The sequence below is a fragment of the Lutra lutra genome, chromosome 13 (genome assembly GCF_902655055.1).
Source record: "Lutra lutra chromosome 13, mLutLut1.2, whole genome shotgun sequence".
NCBI classification, from domain to species: Eukaryota; Metazoa; Chordata; class Mammalia; order Carnivora; family Mustelidae; genus Lutra; species Lutra lutra.
Window position 1 is genome coordinate 46,460,945 of NC_062290.1, and position 18,115 is coordinate 46,479,059.

At 39.0% G+C, this 18,115-nt stretch overlaps 1 protein-coding gene across 1 annotated transcript in view; it reads right to left on the reverse strand.

Moving 5' to 3' along the window:
• Positions 1-18,115, reverse strand: part of MLLT3 (MLLT3 super elongation complex subunit) — a 285,704-nt gene that overhangs the window by 67,173 nt on the left and 200,416 nt on the right. Inside the window, exon 5 of the mRNA XM_047700500.1 lies at positions 8,593-9,291. Within this exon, the coding sequence (XP_047556456.1) occupies positions 8,593-9,291 (699 nt within the window). The remainder of the gene's footprint in view (positions 1-8,592; positions 9,292-18,115) is intronic.

An 18,115-nucleotide genomic window follows, 5' to 3' on the forward strand; every position in this document is an offset into this window, starting at 1 on the left:
AAAAGAATGACATCTTGCCATTTGCAACAACACGGATGGATCTATAGGATATAATGCTATTATAAGCAAAATAAGTCAGAGAAAGACAAATACCATATGATTTCACTCATATCTAAAACTTAAGAAACAAATGAACAAAGAGAAAAGGAGAAACATAAAAAAGCAGACACTTAAATATAGAGAACAAACTGGTGGTTGCCAGAGGGGAGGTGGGTAGGAGAAATGCGTGAAATAGGTGAAGAGGATTAAGACTAGCGCTAACGTGATGAGTGCTAATGTATAGAAGAACTGTTGTATCATTATACTTGAAACTAATATAACACTGTATGGTAATTATACCTGAACCAAAAAATGGTTAAATAAATATGTAACATAACATAACATCACATCACATCCAAGGATCTCATACATTTTCCCTCATAACTAAGAAAGGCAAGAAAATTACCTTTTCTCTGTGTCACCAATTCTGAATATTTCTCTTTATCCCAATGCCCCCACATCTCTATCCTCTCTACCTTCAGAATTCAAAGGCAAAGTTTGTTGTCCCCAAATACATTAGTAAATGCTTTCCCATCTTCTCCTAATAGAAGGATCTTCGACTTTATCTGGGGGAATATCTCACTGTGCAGTCACTTTCAGTGACCTAAAGTAGCCTCGCAGGGGATGATTTTTCTTTGTGGACCTTGATGCTGCCTTGAAAGTTTACGGTCATAAATTGTTATCTACAGAGGACAATTTCTCACACTTGATGAAATAATTACCTAGACGCCAAAAGAAGACCACCCTCCAACCGATGCCATTGCATTCTCTTGCCTCATGATTCACAGGAAGCACAGCCTACATTTTGAGTAACTTACAGTCTAACCTGGGATTACAAAATATAGCTAGGAGATTCAAAAAGAAGTGATCGTCGGACTACAGGACACCATGTGTTATCTGGTGGCACGTTCCGGGAAAGCCTGATACTACAACTCAGCTCTGTTAAACACAAACACTTGCAAAATCAAGAGCGAGAATTCTGGGAGCAGGGAAACAGTGCTGCTCATGTAATAATGTGAACTCCAGAGCTGGGAGAGTCTGCCGCACTTGCAGCAAGCCCGTGTGAGAAGTCGGAGATTCCTGGACATTTCAAAGCTCCTCCCTCATTTTGGGGATGTGTGCCAAACCCAGCTCAAAGGACAGCCTTTCACTTCCTGAGGGCTGTTGGTAAAAGCCCAAATCAACAGGTAGGTCAGAGAACCAGGACTCATAAATGGAACAAGGCTATGACATCAAAGGCTTTCACAGCGGTGAGGCCAACTTCATGGAGCCCATCTCTGCAAATGCAGTATGAATTCGTGGGAAAATCAGATTTCCTTCATTCCAAAATTCCTCTTAAGTGAACATGCGAACAAGTGGGATCAAATTCTGGATCCACCCAGCCGGCAACTCTGGGCAAGTCTCTAAACCTTTGGGCCTCAGTTTCCCTATCTATAAAATGGGGATAATAGTACCTATTTCATAAAGTTGTTTGGAGGGCTAAATGAGTTAAAATGAGTCAAGTGCTTAGACTGGTGACTGGCACACAGAAAGCACTCAAGACATGTTCAACTACAGGCATACGATGTCTCTATGGAATGGGAATGCAGGTCACACAAAGATCATGTTGAATCACATCTTTGTGCCTAAAGATGACAGATGAGACAATTAGGTAAAGATCATGGGCCCTGGAATAAGGAACAGTAGTGCAATGAACAGGCAATGGAGCTCTCTTAAAGGAAGCTCATGGACTTTATTGAGAGATGCAATTCAATACAAGTAAGTAAAAATGCGGAGTGTTGGCAATCACTGATGGTAACCAACTCTGCAATGATAGAACCTCCCGTACTGTCCACGGCCCTCAGCTACTAAAAGGCTTCTAAGGAATTATTTAATTTAAAAACTGAGAAACAATTGAGGCTGAGTATGGTACCCAAACAAGAAAGAGAGGAAGCCCCTAACTCTGTCTTAAAGTAAAAATCTCCCTTGCAACTGCTCCAAATTCCTTTTTTGGACTAAGTTAGGAACGTGGCTGAAGAAACCAACAGTTGATTGGCTGGGCCATCCTCTGCCCATCACATCTTACACAGAATCTACCGGAGGAAGAACTACAACCCTTCAGATAAGTTTACCTCCAGTTATGAAATGCAAAGAACAGGAGTCCAAAATGAGAGTCCTTCCTCCGCGCCCCCCCCCCACCAACCCCCCTACCAGGCAGGGCAGCCCTTTAATGAATGGCCTCTCCAGCTGCTCCCTCACCATACTTGCAGACTTTACAGCTCTTGAATGTGCTGGAATTACAAGTCATTAAAGAGCCACTTTGAAAACACAATAAAGACCTTCTTCTCTGACTGCCACAACCTTCCATCCCATAAAAACCTCAGGCCAAGGCTTCAACAGCAGGACGTTTACAGCCAGCTCCCCAGCAGTTTAAGCAGGGCAAGGAACAGGGTGGGGTGGGAGGAAATGAGGCACAACAAAAGAAGGGAAGTTTCTTTTTCCTTCTTTTTTTCTTTTCAAAAGAAACTTCGGCTAAGGTGATTTGCAGCCTTTATCCCGTAGCTGAACCACCACCCAACCCTTGGTAAAAGGCATCTGAGATTTCATCCTTTTTCCTCAGGAAGATTTTAGCCAAGAAAGCCACTCTGCTGAGGCCAAGTGTGGAAAGACAGGATTACAATCTCATGCCTCACACTGCAGGCTGAAGTATGTAACATTGTACCAAATGTAATCTGCCCATTTTCAAGGAGAAAGCAATTAAAACTTTTAAGGACTGTGCTTTTAAATTACAATTAAACCTCTATTAAAGCAAGGCAAAAAGCAAAGGCAATGACAAGGAAATTACTACCATAACCAAATCTGATTATAAACAGTTATTCCAATTTTATTTTATTCTTTTTCCTCTCCTTCTCTGCTATAAATACCAAACTTCCTCTATCACAAAACAAGATCAACTCCATAGACTTCTCTTTCAGAAGCTGAATTATATGGAAAAAACAAAACCTAGCAAATTATGGGAAAGGCGACAGATAATTTGGGTTCTTTTTAATTGTCGATTAAAGTTGAAACAAGTGAATACAAACTCTCAATTATAAACTTTTAGTTGATGCTGATACGATCCTCACCCTTCCAGCTGCATTAGTGAGGTCACTTTCCATACATAAATGACCATTATGACCCCAAAACGGTAATTTCCTAAACCAGAACAGCTTTACTCCAACAGGATTACCTAGGTTCTTGAAGGTAAAATATTCTTAATGCTAACATTTACGGATGTAGTGAAAACATGCTCTTATCATGATTTCTGTATTTGCGAAATGCTCACCTAACTATAAACCAATCCTTCTGCCTCCCTATCCACCCACCGTGAACTCTTGAATTCTATAGGGGAAAAAAAAAATCACTGATGGGCTTTCATGTGATAATATTAAATTTCTTTAGAAAAGAAAAAACACTTCAGGGATTGCAAAACGTATTTAAAAATGATTTTGGGGTGCCTGGGTGGCTCAGTGGGTTAAGCCGCTGCCCGGCTTGGGTCATGATCCCAGGGTCCTGGGATCGAGTCCCGCATCGGGCTCCTTCCTCAGCGGGGAGCCTGCTTCTCTCTCTGCCTCTCCCTGCCACTCTGCCTGCTTGTGCTCTCTCTCTCTCTCTCTCTGACAAATAAATAAATAAAATATTTTTTTAAAAAAATGATTCTGTGTAACATTAATAATCACCCAAAGGTAAGTCATTTCTTCGGATGTCCTCCTTTAATAGGAAAAGGAATAAAGACACAACCGAGTGCCTCCCTAATGCAGTGCTATGTTCTCGTCCTTTACCTATTTTAATTTAAAAGCTAAAAGATCCTGGGAAACTTCGGATTAACTTTTGATTTAAAACTTAGACTCTTGGGGCACCTGGGTGGCTCAGTGGGTTAAAGCCTCTACCTTCGGCTCAGGTCATGATCCCAGGATCCTGGGATCGAGCCCCACATCGGGCTCTCTGCTCGGCAGGGAGCCTGCTTCCTCCTCTCTCTCTCCCTGCCTCTCTGTCTACTTGTGATCTCTGTCTGTCAAATAAATAAATAAAATCTTTAAAAAAAAAAAAACAAAAAAAAACTTAGACTCTTCATCCTGTATTTTTCCCGTTACCATGCAACAAATGCATATCAAGGCCATATGCCTCAAGACAAAATTCAGAGCAATAGGACATAGATGCCAAGTACTTTTTCCCCTGAAAAACATGTAACCCACACCCTTGAAAAAGGACTCTAGAATTCTCCATTATTTTTGAAGAGCAAAATACCTCTTCCAAAGCTATAGGTTATAAAGATTTCCAGAAGCCACATCATACATAATCATAGTTAACTAGTATTTTTTGGTTAACGTGCTACATACTTTACCCAGACTGATAATTTTCATAGTAATACTATGTAATAAACACTATTATGATCTCCATCTTACAGAAGAATTAACTAAGAAATACAAAAGGTTAAAAACGTTTGCCTAAGCTCCCTGAAGAGCTGGGGTTCAAAACATAGCCTGTCCAACACCACGGTATAAACTCCTAATTATTCGATTACTTGACTACCTACCTACCTGCCTAAGCACTTAATAAATGATCCCTCAAAAAAACATGTAGGCATGGATGTACTTCTACTTTTCTATGCAAAGTACAAAACATCTTAACCAAAAAGAACCATATGAATCGCAATCCGAGCTTCCAAATCCATCATGATAACACTGATTTTATTCCCATATAAAATCTGAATCTACCTTAATTATGGGAAAAGGTTCTTTAAAAAGTTCTTCCTTTTAATTATAACTAGCATACACTGAGGTAAGATGTTTTCACAGGTTTACCAGCTAAATAATCTCTTCTCCCTCACCCTTCTTAATTCTTCACACTCTTCCAATTTCTTTTTGTTTCTTTCTTCTGTTTCAAAGTCCATGATCTCTGCCTGCGGTGTCTAAAATTACCCCCACTACCCCATCTGCCATAAATGAACACAAGTCTGGCTCATATTCAAATAACGAGGTTGGGAAGCACGTTAGTCTTTATCCCGTAAAGACTCACGGTCATCTTACCACACTTACTCAGATGCAGACACACTCACCACCCAGGACATTGTGAAGTTGGACCCCTGAAGTTGGGCCTGTCTCAAGCTATCAAATCTGTTACTGGCCAAGGGAGGATCTGGGCTCCTCATGGCTCTTCATTGCAGTGGCCTCCCCTTCTGTCTTGCCCATAGGAGAGACACCAAGTAGGAAGAAGGCCAAACAAAGGTGATTTCTACTACTGGATAAAGGGAATTTCAGTCCCTTTTTATCTCCCTTGCTCACAGAAAGGTGTTTTGGGCACTGGCTTATTTGGAACCACTTTGTCAATTCTCTTTGTCTTCACCACCTACACACAGAGAATTAAACCAACAAGAAGAAGAAGAAAAGCACTACTACCAGAAAACTGATAAAGTGTATCTGTTGGGTTTTATACCCAAATAATGCCCAAAAGTCTTTAGTGGCTTTCTCTGTACTGATGTGCAGAACCCATTATAAAAACTCCTATAGCAATCATCGGATACGTGGCTCATGAATTATTTTTGAAACCTTTCTATCTATTGCAAAGAATTATAATTCTAACTCTTGACTCCAAAAGATTTTTTAAGATATTGCTTTGGGGGCACCTGGGTGGCTCAGTGGGTTAAAGCATCTGCCTTCGGTTTGGGTCATGGTCCCAGGGTCCTGGGATTGAGCCCCACATCGGGCTCTCTGCTCAGCAAGGAGCCTGCTTCCTCCTCTCTCTCCGCCTGACTCTCTGCCTACTTGTGATCTCTGTCTGTCAAATAAATAAATAAAATCTTAAAAAAAAAAAAAGATATTGCTTTGGATAAATATACTAAGTTGAACATGAAGTTTATGAAAAGCCATATCTTATAAATCATACATAAAAGGGAGGGAGCAAGAGATAAAAACAAGAATATACAGAGTTATCTAAAGAGAATGATTATTTGGGATAATTTCATGTAGAAAGAGCTTTGCTTTATGAATGTCATTTGATCTTCTCATAAATTAGCAAACATTCAAGAAAGATGCCTTTCAGAATTTGACCATGACCTACAATAAGGAATACACACATCCCATGAAATGAAATTTTTAAAAACCATTACTTACCCATGCTAATTACAACGCATTCTGATTTTTTTTAATACTGCTGATGACATGCTAAATCGGTTTCATGGCTCACTAGTGAATCACAAGCCACTATTTGAAAACCTCTGCTCTACAAGAATCACAACATGTCAGAATACAGAAAGACAAAGTTGCTAAACCTGACAATCTTGATGGACTAATCACACCCCAAGAGGCTCAATGAACTAAAAATTTTAGTGTGATCTGAACTAAAAGTCAAACATACAAAAAAAAAAATTTCCAAATAACATCTGCATTAAGAACAAGTTTTGTATTAAGAAGAGCTTAAGTAAAAAGCACAGAAGGAAAAATAGATGTTTGAGATACTGAACAAACCCATCAGTTCTCATCTTCATTCAATAAACTATCACTATAAAATATGTACCAAACGCTGGGACAAATGACCCCAATATCTTGTATTTTATATGCTACCCTACTCCCAATCTGATTTTCTTTTAATATTTCAAGGTTGGGGGGCACCTGGGTGGCTCAGTTGGTTGGGCATCTGCCTTCGGCTGAGGTCATGATCTCCAAGTCCTGGGACTGAGCTGGCGTCGGGCTCCCTGCTGTGGGGAAGCCTGCTTCTCCCTCTGTCCCTGGTCCTACTCACGCATGCACCCTCCCTCCCCCTCTCTCTCACCCTCTCTCCCTAATAAATAAATAAATAAATAATCTTTTAAACAAATATTCAAGATTAGGGATGCCTCGGTCAGTTAGGTGACTGACTCTTGGTTTCGGCTCAGGTCGTGATTTCAAGGTTGTGGGATGGAACCCCACATCAGGCTCCACATTGAGCATGGAGTCTGCTTCAGAGTCTCACTCTCTACCCCTCTGCTTCCTCATTCCCTGCTTGCTCACACTCTCACTAAAATAAATAAAAATGAAATCTTAAAAAAATCTTTTTTCAAGATTAGCTGTAGAGGGTTGCAGAGAAGGAAGCAGTCTCTTGCCAACTGGGATCAGTACCGAAGCCAAGTCCTAACCCTGGCTGCCCTTCTCTCCAGCACAAATGCAGGAGAGAGAATCTGCTACGACGTTCCCCCACCTCTGCTGCATTTGAATTAGGAACATGTATATGGTGAACCCATGGAACAGAAAGAGAAATATTCTCAAACTGCTAGTAAGTTTTAGCTAGACACCTTTCTTGATCATCATTTAGAAATACTGGCAAGCCAAAGTAAGGAAATTATTTGGACTGATCATGACTAATAAGTAACTAAAGGTGGCAAAAGTCTGTAACAAAGTGAGCATGATTTCATAGTAAATAATGTTCTTTCTCCAGAAATGGAACGTAATACCTTTTAAATTACTAATACTTCTGTTGCTAGAAGCATAAGATTCCTTACACCAGTGGGAAATTAGAACAGATAATGTGAAAATCCCTTTCAACTCAAAGAAATCTGTAATTATTAGTTTAAATCTCAACATTAGATAACATTTTGGAGGGATGTTAGATGGTCAGATAGTCTTTTAGGCATCCACAAACGATAATCCTACCAATCGGCAAAAACGTAATGAAGATCCCACTCCCCGCCCTCTCCCAAATCAATGGCTAGTCAATGAAAACAAAATTAAATGTTTCAAATTTCAAAATACCACCACCTGGTTTCACGAGTACATACATAAGTTGAAATCTTGCAAATTATTCATTTTATTTTATTTTATTTTATTTTATTTTATTTTTATTTATTTGACAGAGAGAGATCACAAGCAGGCAGAGAGGCAGGCAGAGAGACAGGCAGAGAGACAGGTGGAAGCAGGCTCCCCGCTGAGCAGAGAGCCCGATGCGGGACTCGATCCCAGGACTCCAAGATCATGACCTGAGCCGAAGGCAGCGGCTTAACCCACTGAGCCACCCAGGCGCCCCGCAAATTATTAATTTTAAATCGATATGAATCATTGTGACCTCGATTAAACTAAAACTGTTTGAAAAAAAACACTATTACCAACCTGTAAACAAATTACTTCGTTGCACCAATCAAAAACATCAACATTAGAGCTGCACCCCAATATTTCCTAACTTTCTCTTTTAAATTCATTTTCTCATATATTCAAGTTTTATTGCATTCTTCTCACTTTCCTAAACCAGCAATCACCAAAAAGCACAGTAACTAAGCTCTAATGAGCATCTCAGTTTTTCTACTGCAATTCAAATGGCCCATTATTATACTATGGAATGTATCTCTCCTTTAACAATTTAAATCACTGCCCAAATGTGTGCAGATCCTTTAATGATTTCATTTCCTTCTTTCCATTAGTTAAGGAAATTCATTTCTAAGCACTTCCATGCTACCATTTTATGGCTCAGCTGTCATTTTCTTCCCTGGCTCCTTATCCTGCAGCCACGTGAAACAGACTCTTAAGACTAACAAGGGAAAGGAGGGAAACCAACAAGGCTACTCACATCAGATTTGGAGGACATGTTCTCCTCCACGTCGGAATCATTGGGATCCACGATATCGTCAAATGGCGGTAACGTTGATTTCTTCTTCTCGGAGGTCTCACTTTCAATTTTGACCTTTCCCATCTTGACGTGAGATTTATCTTTTATCTGTTTTTTGTCGGCAGAACACGTGAGAATCAGTGGTGGCGCGCTAGAAAAACTCTTAAATAAAGCCTCTGAGCTACTCTTTTTCCTTTTTTTGGCGGAGAGTTCTTCGGAATCTGAAATGGGGGGCCTTTTACTAGGAGCCTTCTTGTCTTGCTGTCCACTGGTGATGGTGAGTAAGTTACTGTCCGGTTTTGGCTCTTTCGACATGGGTTTCGGTTCCTTGAAGGCCATCTTAGGAACGATTTTTTCTTCTTTCAGTGGTTTGTTTTCTTTGGGTTTCTTAGAGGATTCTTTGGAAGATTTGTTGTGATCCCTGGAAGGTTCTTTGAAGGCACTTTTATGTTCTCTGGAGTCTTTAGAAGGTTTTTCCTTGTGCTCCTTCATTAATTTGTGAGGCTTTGAAAAACTGGTGCTGCTGCTGCTGCTGCTGCTGCTACTGCTGCTGCTACTGCTGCTGCTACAGCTGCTGCTGCTGCTGCTACTGCTGCTGCTACTGCTGCTGCTGCAGCTGCTGCTGCTGCTGCTGCTGGTGTGGATGCTCCTGTTGGGGTCCTGCAGAAACGGGAGAACAAGATGCAACTCAGAGCTGTGGAGCAAGTGGGAGGCACGAGCCAGCATCCTGGCACGTCCCACCTGCACGAGAAGGCTCTTTGCCAACCAGAGCCTCAACCTAGCAGGTGGGGGGGGGACAGGGTGTGTGAGGAGCACCATGAGCAAGGGGCACGAGGGTCAAGGAATTCGGGGAGGCCAGCTGTCTGCCTTGTCACAACAAGCGTGGCGCTCTAAGCATCTCAGGTCAACAGTTGCTCACTGAGGGCCTGTTCTGGGAGATACACAGAAGCCTAACACACGGCCCCTACTCTTATTAAATAGCACACAGCTAGGAGTCATGCTGGTTCCAAGAGCCACCGATAACATGCCAGGACAACAAAACCAAGGGGGTCGTTGATTCCATTGGGGGCACTGGACAAGAAGAATTCAGAAATGTGGGGAGAATTCAAGCCTGAACTAGATACTCAAGAATAAATAGGTAATTACCAGGAAGAGAGGAATGAGAAAGTACTTGGAGACCAGGGACTAGAGTATACCACAACAATGAGGGATCAAAGCACAGATTATACTTGGGGAGCAGCGTTCAGCTCCAGCGAAGATTGAGAAGGAGGCAGAAAAATAGCCAAGGGTCACAGACAATATTAAATTTTAAATGGCTTCTTAATATAAAGAGTCACAAGGCTCAAGAAAGAAAATAATTCTCAATTTGAGACAAAAGGCAATTATTTTTTGCCATCCAAATTTCAACAGTTAAGAAATATGTCTCCCATCTACAAGCAAAGAAAAAAAAATTAACAGAAGAAACATTTTATCTGATAGTTATTAAATGGACTGCAAAGTCCTTAGTAATTATTGTTGTGTAATAAGGAAAGAGTTCATCACTGCCTATTCCATTCTAAATGTGTTACCTACTTTTCACTCATATAAGTATCCCAGAATATATAACCTACATAGAACCTTTCTATTTAGGAACAAAATTTAAATCCGTATTTAACATATTTGTGAACCTCTACCATTAATAGTAATAGTAAGAAACAGAATTAGATCCTTGACATGCAAAAACTCACATCAATACTATGAAAGAAAAGCTCTTTCTTGCTTACTTTGACTTCCTAATGGAACCAACAATGAATAAATGTCCAAATTTTCAATCAGAATTTACATCTCCATGGTTTCCTTATTACGCTGTACCCCTAACTCACCCACTTAAAATCAGTGACATGTATCCCAATCTTGTATCCTTTCAATATCTGGCATGATACAGAAAAGATAACTGGGCAGGAGTTATGCTTTTCCCTAAAATGAACAACATTTTTAGGATCCATGCCAAAAAAAAAAAAAGCATATATATCAATAAACATCAGAAAATAATACCCTATATGAAGGGAAAAAAGTCAACAAAACTAAAAGGCAATCTACAGAATGGGAGAAGACATTTGCAAATGACATATCAGATAAAGGATTAGTATACAAAATATATAAAGAACTTCTAAAACTCAACACCCAAAAAACAATTAATCCAGTTAAAAAATGGGCAGAAGGGGTGCCTGGGTGGCTCAGTGGGTTAAGCCGCTGCCTTCAGCTCAGGTCATGATCTCGGGGTCCTGGGATTGAGTCCCGCATCGGGCTCTCTGCTCAGCGGGGAGCCTGCTTCCCTCTCTCTCTCTCTCTCTCTCTCTGCCTGCCTCTCTGTCTACTTGTGATCTCTCTCTGTCAAATAAACAAATAAAATCTTAAAAATAAATAAATAAATAAATAAATAAATAAATAATGGGCAGAAGATATGAATAGACAGACATTCAGATGGCCCACAGATGCATGAAAGGATGCTCAACATCACTCATCATCAAAGAAATACAAATCAAAACTACAATGACGTATCACCTCATACCTATTAGAATGGCTAAAATCAGAAACACAAGAAATGACAAGTGTTGGCAAGGATATGGAATAAAAGGAACACTGTTGCTCTGTTGGTGGGAATGCAAACTGATGCAGTCACTGTGGAAAACAATATGGGGGTTCCTCAAGAAGTCATAAATAAAACTACTCTACGATCCAGCAATTACATTATTAGATATATATCCAAAGTATGCAAAAATACTAATTTGGGGACACCTGCATGGCTCAGTGGGTTAAGCCTCTGCCTTTGGTTCAGGTCATGATCTCAGGTCCTGGAATCGAGCTCCACATTGGGCTCTCTGCTCAGGAGGGAACCTGCTTCCCCCTCTCCCTCTGCCTGCCTCTCTGCCTACTTTGATCTCTGTCAAATAAATAAATAAAATCTTTTTAAAATAATACTAATTTGAAGGGATACATGCCTCTTTATGTTTATAGCAGCATTACTGACAAGAGTCAAATTATGGAAAAAGCCCCAATGTCCATCAACTGATGAATGGAAAAAGAAGCTGTGGTATAATACGCACGCGCGCGCGCACACACACACACACACACACACACACACTGGAATATTATTCAGCCATAAAAAAAAGAATGAAATCTTGTCAATCTTGTTGTTTGCAACAACGTGAATGGGACTAGGGTATTACGCTAACCGAAACAAGTCAGTCAGAGAAAGACAGATGCTGTATGATTTCACCCATGTGTGGAAGCTTTTTTTTTTTAAAGTAGCCCAATGTGGGGCTTGAACTCATGATTCTGAGATCAAGACCTAAGCTGAGATCAAGAGTCGGATGCTTAACCAACGAGCCACCCAGGCACTCCTATTTATGGAATTTAAGAAACAAATGAACATGGGGGTGGGGAGGAGGAAAAACCGAGAAGTAAGATTAAATACAGAGAATAAACAGATGTTTGGGAGGGAGCAGAATGGGTGAAATAGGTGATGGGGATTAAGGAGGACACCTGTGATAAGCACCACTTGTATCCAAGTGAGGAATTGCTCAAGTGAGGAATCACTCAATTCTACACCAGAAACTAATCACATTGTATGTTAACTAACTGGTATTTAAATAAAAACTTGAAGAAGAAAAAAAAAAAAAGGTACTACTCAATGAAAAATTATTTTTCTGTGTTAGTAGTGGGACTATGTATTTTTTCTTCTCACAATTTTTTTTCTCATTTGCTCAACAATAACAACAAAATGACAAATACCAATTATTCCATTTCTTTTTCTCAAGTAAGCATTTGGTTTCAAACTTCTAAAATGGAGAAATTTACTATGCAATGACATGCTTTTATGCACCAAACTAGATAATTCCTTACAAAACATCTCAATTGAGATTTAAAAGCAGAATGCTAACGATAGTATTCATATTACTGAAACTACATTATTTTATAAATTCCATTATAAGACATTTCCTGGCATGTTAAGCAATACTATGAATAATTAAAATAAAGTATAATGGGGGGCGCCTGGGTGGCTCAGTGGGTTGGATCCTCTGCCTTCGGCTCGGGTCGTGATCCCAGGGTCCTGCGATCGAGCCCCGCATCAGGCTCTCTGCTCAGCGGGGAGCCTGCTTCCTCCTCTCTCTCTGTCTGCCTCTCTGCCTACTTGTGATCTCTGTCTGTCAAATAAATGAATAAAATCTTTAAAAAAAAATAAAGTATAATGGGCAAACTAAATTAAGGAAGAACATTTGAAATCTAATATCCGTCAGTTTTTTTTAATTGGTTTGTTGACTCACTGAATTTCGATAATTTGCAATCAGTAGTTTAATTATGGCTCTAGAACACCCAAGCATTGCTGCTTAATAATCAACCTTCAAGGAGTATTACACATATTTTTTTAACGTGACTCTTAAAAATACAGATTTTTTATCTACCAACATGTTTTCAAATATTAAGCATTAAAAAATAGTAAATTTCAGTACCAAAAAACAACAAAACAAACAAACAAAAAAAAACTTCTACAGAGGTCCTTCCATAACTTTTAAAACCCTTTCATGGGACAAACAAGAATTCTTTTTTTTTTTTTAAGATTTTATTTATTTATTTGACAGACAGAGATCACAAGTAGACACAGAGGCAGGCAGAGAGAGAGAGGGAAGCAGGCTCCCTGCTGAGCAGAGAGCCCGATGTGGGACTCCATCCCAGGACCCTGAGATCATCACCTGAGCCGAAGGCAGCGGCTTAACCCACTGAGCCACCCAGGCGCCCCAAACAAGAATTCTTAATGCAAAGTCCGTAGTGGTATATGACACAGACTTTTGTGTCACAGAAAGTTTAAATTCTTGGGACACCTGGATGGCTCAGTGGGTTAAGCCTCTGCCTTGGGCTCAGGTCATGATCCTGGAATCGAGCCCCGCATTGGGCTCTCTGCTCAGCAGGGACCTGTTTCCTCCTCTTTCCCTGCCTGCCTCTCTGCCTACTTGTGATCTCTCTCTCTGTCAAATAAATAGATAAAATCTTTTAAAAAAAAAAAAAAAAGAAAGAAAGAAAGAAAAAGTCTAAATTATTGTCTTAATTACATACATATGATGTTAAGTATAAAACTCCAGAAATTTTATGACTTTTTACTCCCACGTTGGTCTAGGTATTTAATGCCCACTGTCAGCTTTTCACCACCCCAAAAAATCTTCATAAAAGCAAGCCACCCAGCTATTCTAGCACCTGCCCCTTTACCAATAAGTTTTCTTTAAATTAAGACAACTGAGAAGTAAAAAGAAAACCATATTCCGTAACAACACCCCAGATAAATAAAAATTTCAGGAATAACAAAAAGGTGGAAGAATGGTCCCTAGTATACTGGACAACATTTTCATTGTCCTTGGCCTTGTGATAAATGGCAAAGTTCAGATGTACTGTCCCCTGACTCCAGTCATACATGCAATGACCATACAACAGAGACTTAGATGCAAAGTCAGGAATTAAACTCAGAGTAAAAGCTTTTACTAATTCTCAGCCTAGCTATCCCATATATATTGGAGATCAGGTCACTGGCTTTTGAAAATTTTTATTAAACTATTAATGTCAAGGGTGCCTGGGTGGGTCAGTGGGTTAGGCCTCTGCCTTTGGCTCAGGTCCTGATCTCAGGGTCCGGGGATCGAGGCTGCATCGGGCTCTCTGCTCAGCGGAGCCTGCTTCCCTGTCTCTCTCTCTCTGCCTGCCTCTCTGCCTACTTGTGATCTCTCTCTCTGTCAAATAAGTAAATAAAATCTTTTAAAAAAAATTATTAACGTCAAAATGAAATGCCACTAAGCAGAACAGACTAAGTACCATTCAATGTGAAGTTTACGCATCTTGTGTAATTCAAATTCTCTTTGGCGGAGGCTCATTAGGACAAACTGAATACTAATATTAGGGAATGCAAGTGTGAATAATTCAAATTTCAAAAATTTATGGCAAATGAGTGTTTAAACATACATATACATATTTGCACTAACTTTACTACCTGTCAATATAGGATATAGTATTTTCTTTTTTTCTCTCAGATGCTACCGAAAGCTTCATTGTTTTAGTTTTCTGGAACAGAATGGATCCTTTTAATGTATAATCGCTCATAATACTACTTGTCAGCAACTCTAGTAGATAGCTTGCAAAAAGGTCTTAACTAGTGGACAAAGTAAGGTTTCTGATTATATGTGGCTTTCGATTACTGTGTTATCGCCATGTCTTCTTCCTAATACCACTCATAATGCAAAGCTGATTCTTCCTCCAGCTCCTATCTCTTCTCTTTACTTATGCTGTTATTTTTGGTCTCTCTCCTATTTCAACTAGCTTCTGTGTGGTGCAAGATATTCAAATCATTCTTATCTTGTTCAGTGAAATTTGAATATGGACAAATAAACTCTCCCAGAAGAGTTTTATTTATCCAAAAGTAATAAACTCTCCTCTAAACGTCTGTCCACAGTACATCTGAAAAGAAACTGTAGAAACTGTAATATAGTCCAAGAGGTTATGCATACGAAAGACTGGGTAAAGCAGTCAAAGATAGGCTTTCAAACTTAAAAATCTCTCCTGCAACACCATTAAACACATGACAAATGGCTTGGAGGGGTGAAAGACCATTTGAAGCTACAAATAAAGTAAAAAAATTCAGGATTCTGGGAAAGAGGGGGACCTTCAATTTGACTTACCTCCCCCAACTTTAATCCCAAATCCAACCCACTGACCTTCTTGAACCAGTCAGCCCTGGGAACCAGCAGATTGTGAATGGGGCCTGAAGAATGTGGCCATGGAATTACAGGCATCTTGAAAGAGGATTGATATGGGGCTTGCTCTACTCTGGACTCACTAAGTAAGACTCAGAAGAGCTGGGCACACAGATAATGTGCACAAATATGGTCAGCCTCCCTGTTCCGAAGGTATTCAGGAGGCGCTCAACTGTAGGGAAAAAGGAAAAGAGTGGTCTTCTCCTGAGGCTGGAAATGCAAAGAGACCAGAAGGAAAGTAGAGGGTCTCCTAGGTGTGTACACATGAAACACACAACATGCCTGCTTCTACAGTAGAGGCTGAGATGCCTGTACTGTTCATCACTTTTAGGATTACAAAAACCTAAGGTCTCCTAACAACTCAACCTGAACTCCAACACACATATAAATAACATATCTAAGGGCCGGTGAGAGTAGGAGAGAACAGACCTACCAGATTTTCTGAAGAACACAGACGAAACACTGAGGTCAAAAATAGTATCATTAGTTCAGAATAGGCACATGGAGAGTAAAAAACAGTTTCTATGGATTTAAAATATTATGTGAAATAAAATGTAAAACTAAAACCCTCAAGCTGAATAATTCAGTAGATAAATTAAAGGACAAGACAGACTAGATGATGGTATCAAGATCAACTGGAAGAAATCTCAGGCATAAAGTAAAATACAAAGAGACGAAAATCATTAATGGAAAAGAGAAGAAACCTGAAGAACAGACTGAGGAACTCTAAATGATGTACCAACCATAGGAAAAGTTCCAGAAGAATCTCTAGAAGGAGGAAAAGGAAAAGATGGGAGTGAGGCAGTAAAGTAATATGGAAAAAAAGGAAAGACTAAGTTGCAACCTCACAGGGCTCTTCAAAGATCCAGGCAGAACTAGTGAAAGAGACACACTTAAGAACATCATGCTAAAATTCCTATACATTATTTAATGATAAAAAGAAAACTTTACAAATTACAAGAATAGTTACTTAAAACTAAAAAAGAATGAAATTACATGGGACTTTGTAACAGTGCAAATGAGAAGAACAGTAAAACTGAGAGTGCTGAGAGAAAAAGCAGAACCACCCAAACATCCTACACACACAGTCAGTGTAAAAGAAGTGTTTGCCAAAATTTAAGGATTCAAAGAGCACATCACCCACTGCCCCATCTAAGAAAGGATTTGAGAAGGGATTTTAGCAAACAGTAACTGAATTAGAAATGAGACCTTTCATGTGTGGGAAGATGGAGAGGAGAGGAAATAGGAGTGCAATGTACCTTACTTTCTATATAGAACTAAATCCAAGTAGATAGTCAACAATCTGGAATATGTAATAGAAGTGCTGAATGTGAATTACAAACACACACACACACACACACAAGGCTAACTAAAATCTGGATCTAAAAAATTAAATTATCTCTGTAGCAATTCAGGTATGTTAGAGAAGCTTGGAGTATCAAGGTGAGGGAAAATGTTGGTATCATTTTTACATGGCAAAGTAGAAAAAAAATTGGATTATGAGCCATTGAAAGGGAAGGTGGCCAATAATGAAATGGAAAAGTACAGAACTGCCACATAAACAGGAGGAAACTCAGAAATGAACATCAACATGAAAATGAAAGCGAAATCCAGAAAAATGGAAAAAGTCACAAATATAAATAATGAACAAGGCAAAAAGTAATAAAAATCAAGTATTACTCACAGAATAAAAAAGGAAGTTGAATTTTCCCACTGAAAGACAGATTGTTAGACGGGGTTAAAAAGACAAAGGGCATATACAGACTGTTTGTAAGAAATACAACATCAGACAACTGAGAACAGTTTCAAGATGAAGGAATGGCCCAAGAACTATCTGCTAATTGGCCCCAAAAGAAAGAAAGCATGAGTGCTACATTCATATCACACAATGTAGAATTCAAGGTTAAGAGGACCAAAGAGCATAAACAGTTTAAAAGCTATGCCATATAAACCAAAAGGTATTGAATACTTAAGAAAAACTTGAAAAACATTTCACTGAAACAGGAAATCACTATATCTTTGTCAGAAATGGACAGATTTAAGGAAATGAAATAGACATAGTGAACATGGCAGAAACAACCCTGAAATTTGATTTAATAATTATATATAAAACTTTCCATCTCTTGCATAGAGTTTACAATTTTGTATGTGCCCATGAAACAATGAAAAAAAATCAATTGTAAAGGTATCATAAATGAACTTTAAAATAATCTTTTTTAAATGCTTGAATAGATTATATTGATTGGTCATACTCTAATAAAATTAGAAAAATCAAGACAAAGCAGTCGAAAGAAAATAATGAAAGGATCGTTTCATGTAAAAAAAATCTAGGACGACAGCAAAGCATATGCTAAAAAGAAAATGTACAGCTTTTATTGTATTTATTTTAAAAAGGAAAAGAAGGGGCGGGTGAAAGGGTCAGGGGAACCAAGGTTAAGAATACACTTAGTACTCACTCTGAAAAACTAGAAAAAGATCCACAAATATGCAATTATAATACCAAATATAATGAAGAAAGTAAAAGAAACAAATTTATGAACATTTATGCTTTAAAATAATGGCCTTAAATGTATATTTAAGGTTCAAATTTTAAGGAAAAAATTTACCAAGTTAATTCTGACTTAAAGGAGATCTACAATTTCTTTTTAAAATCAACTAGAAACGGTGGAATTTCTTGAACTTAAAATCATGATCTACTATAAAAGAAATAA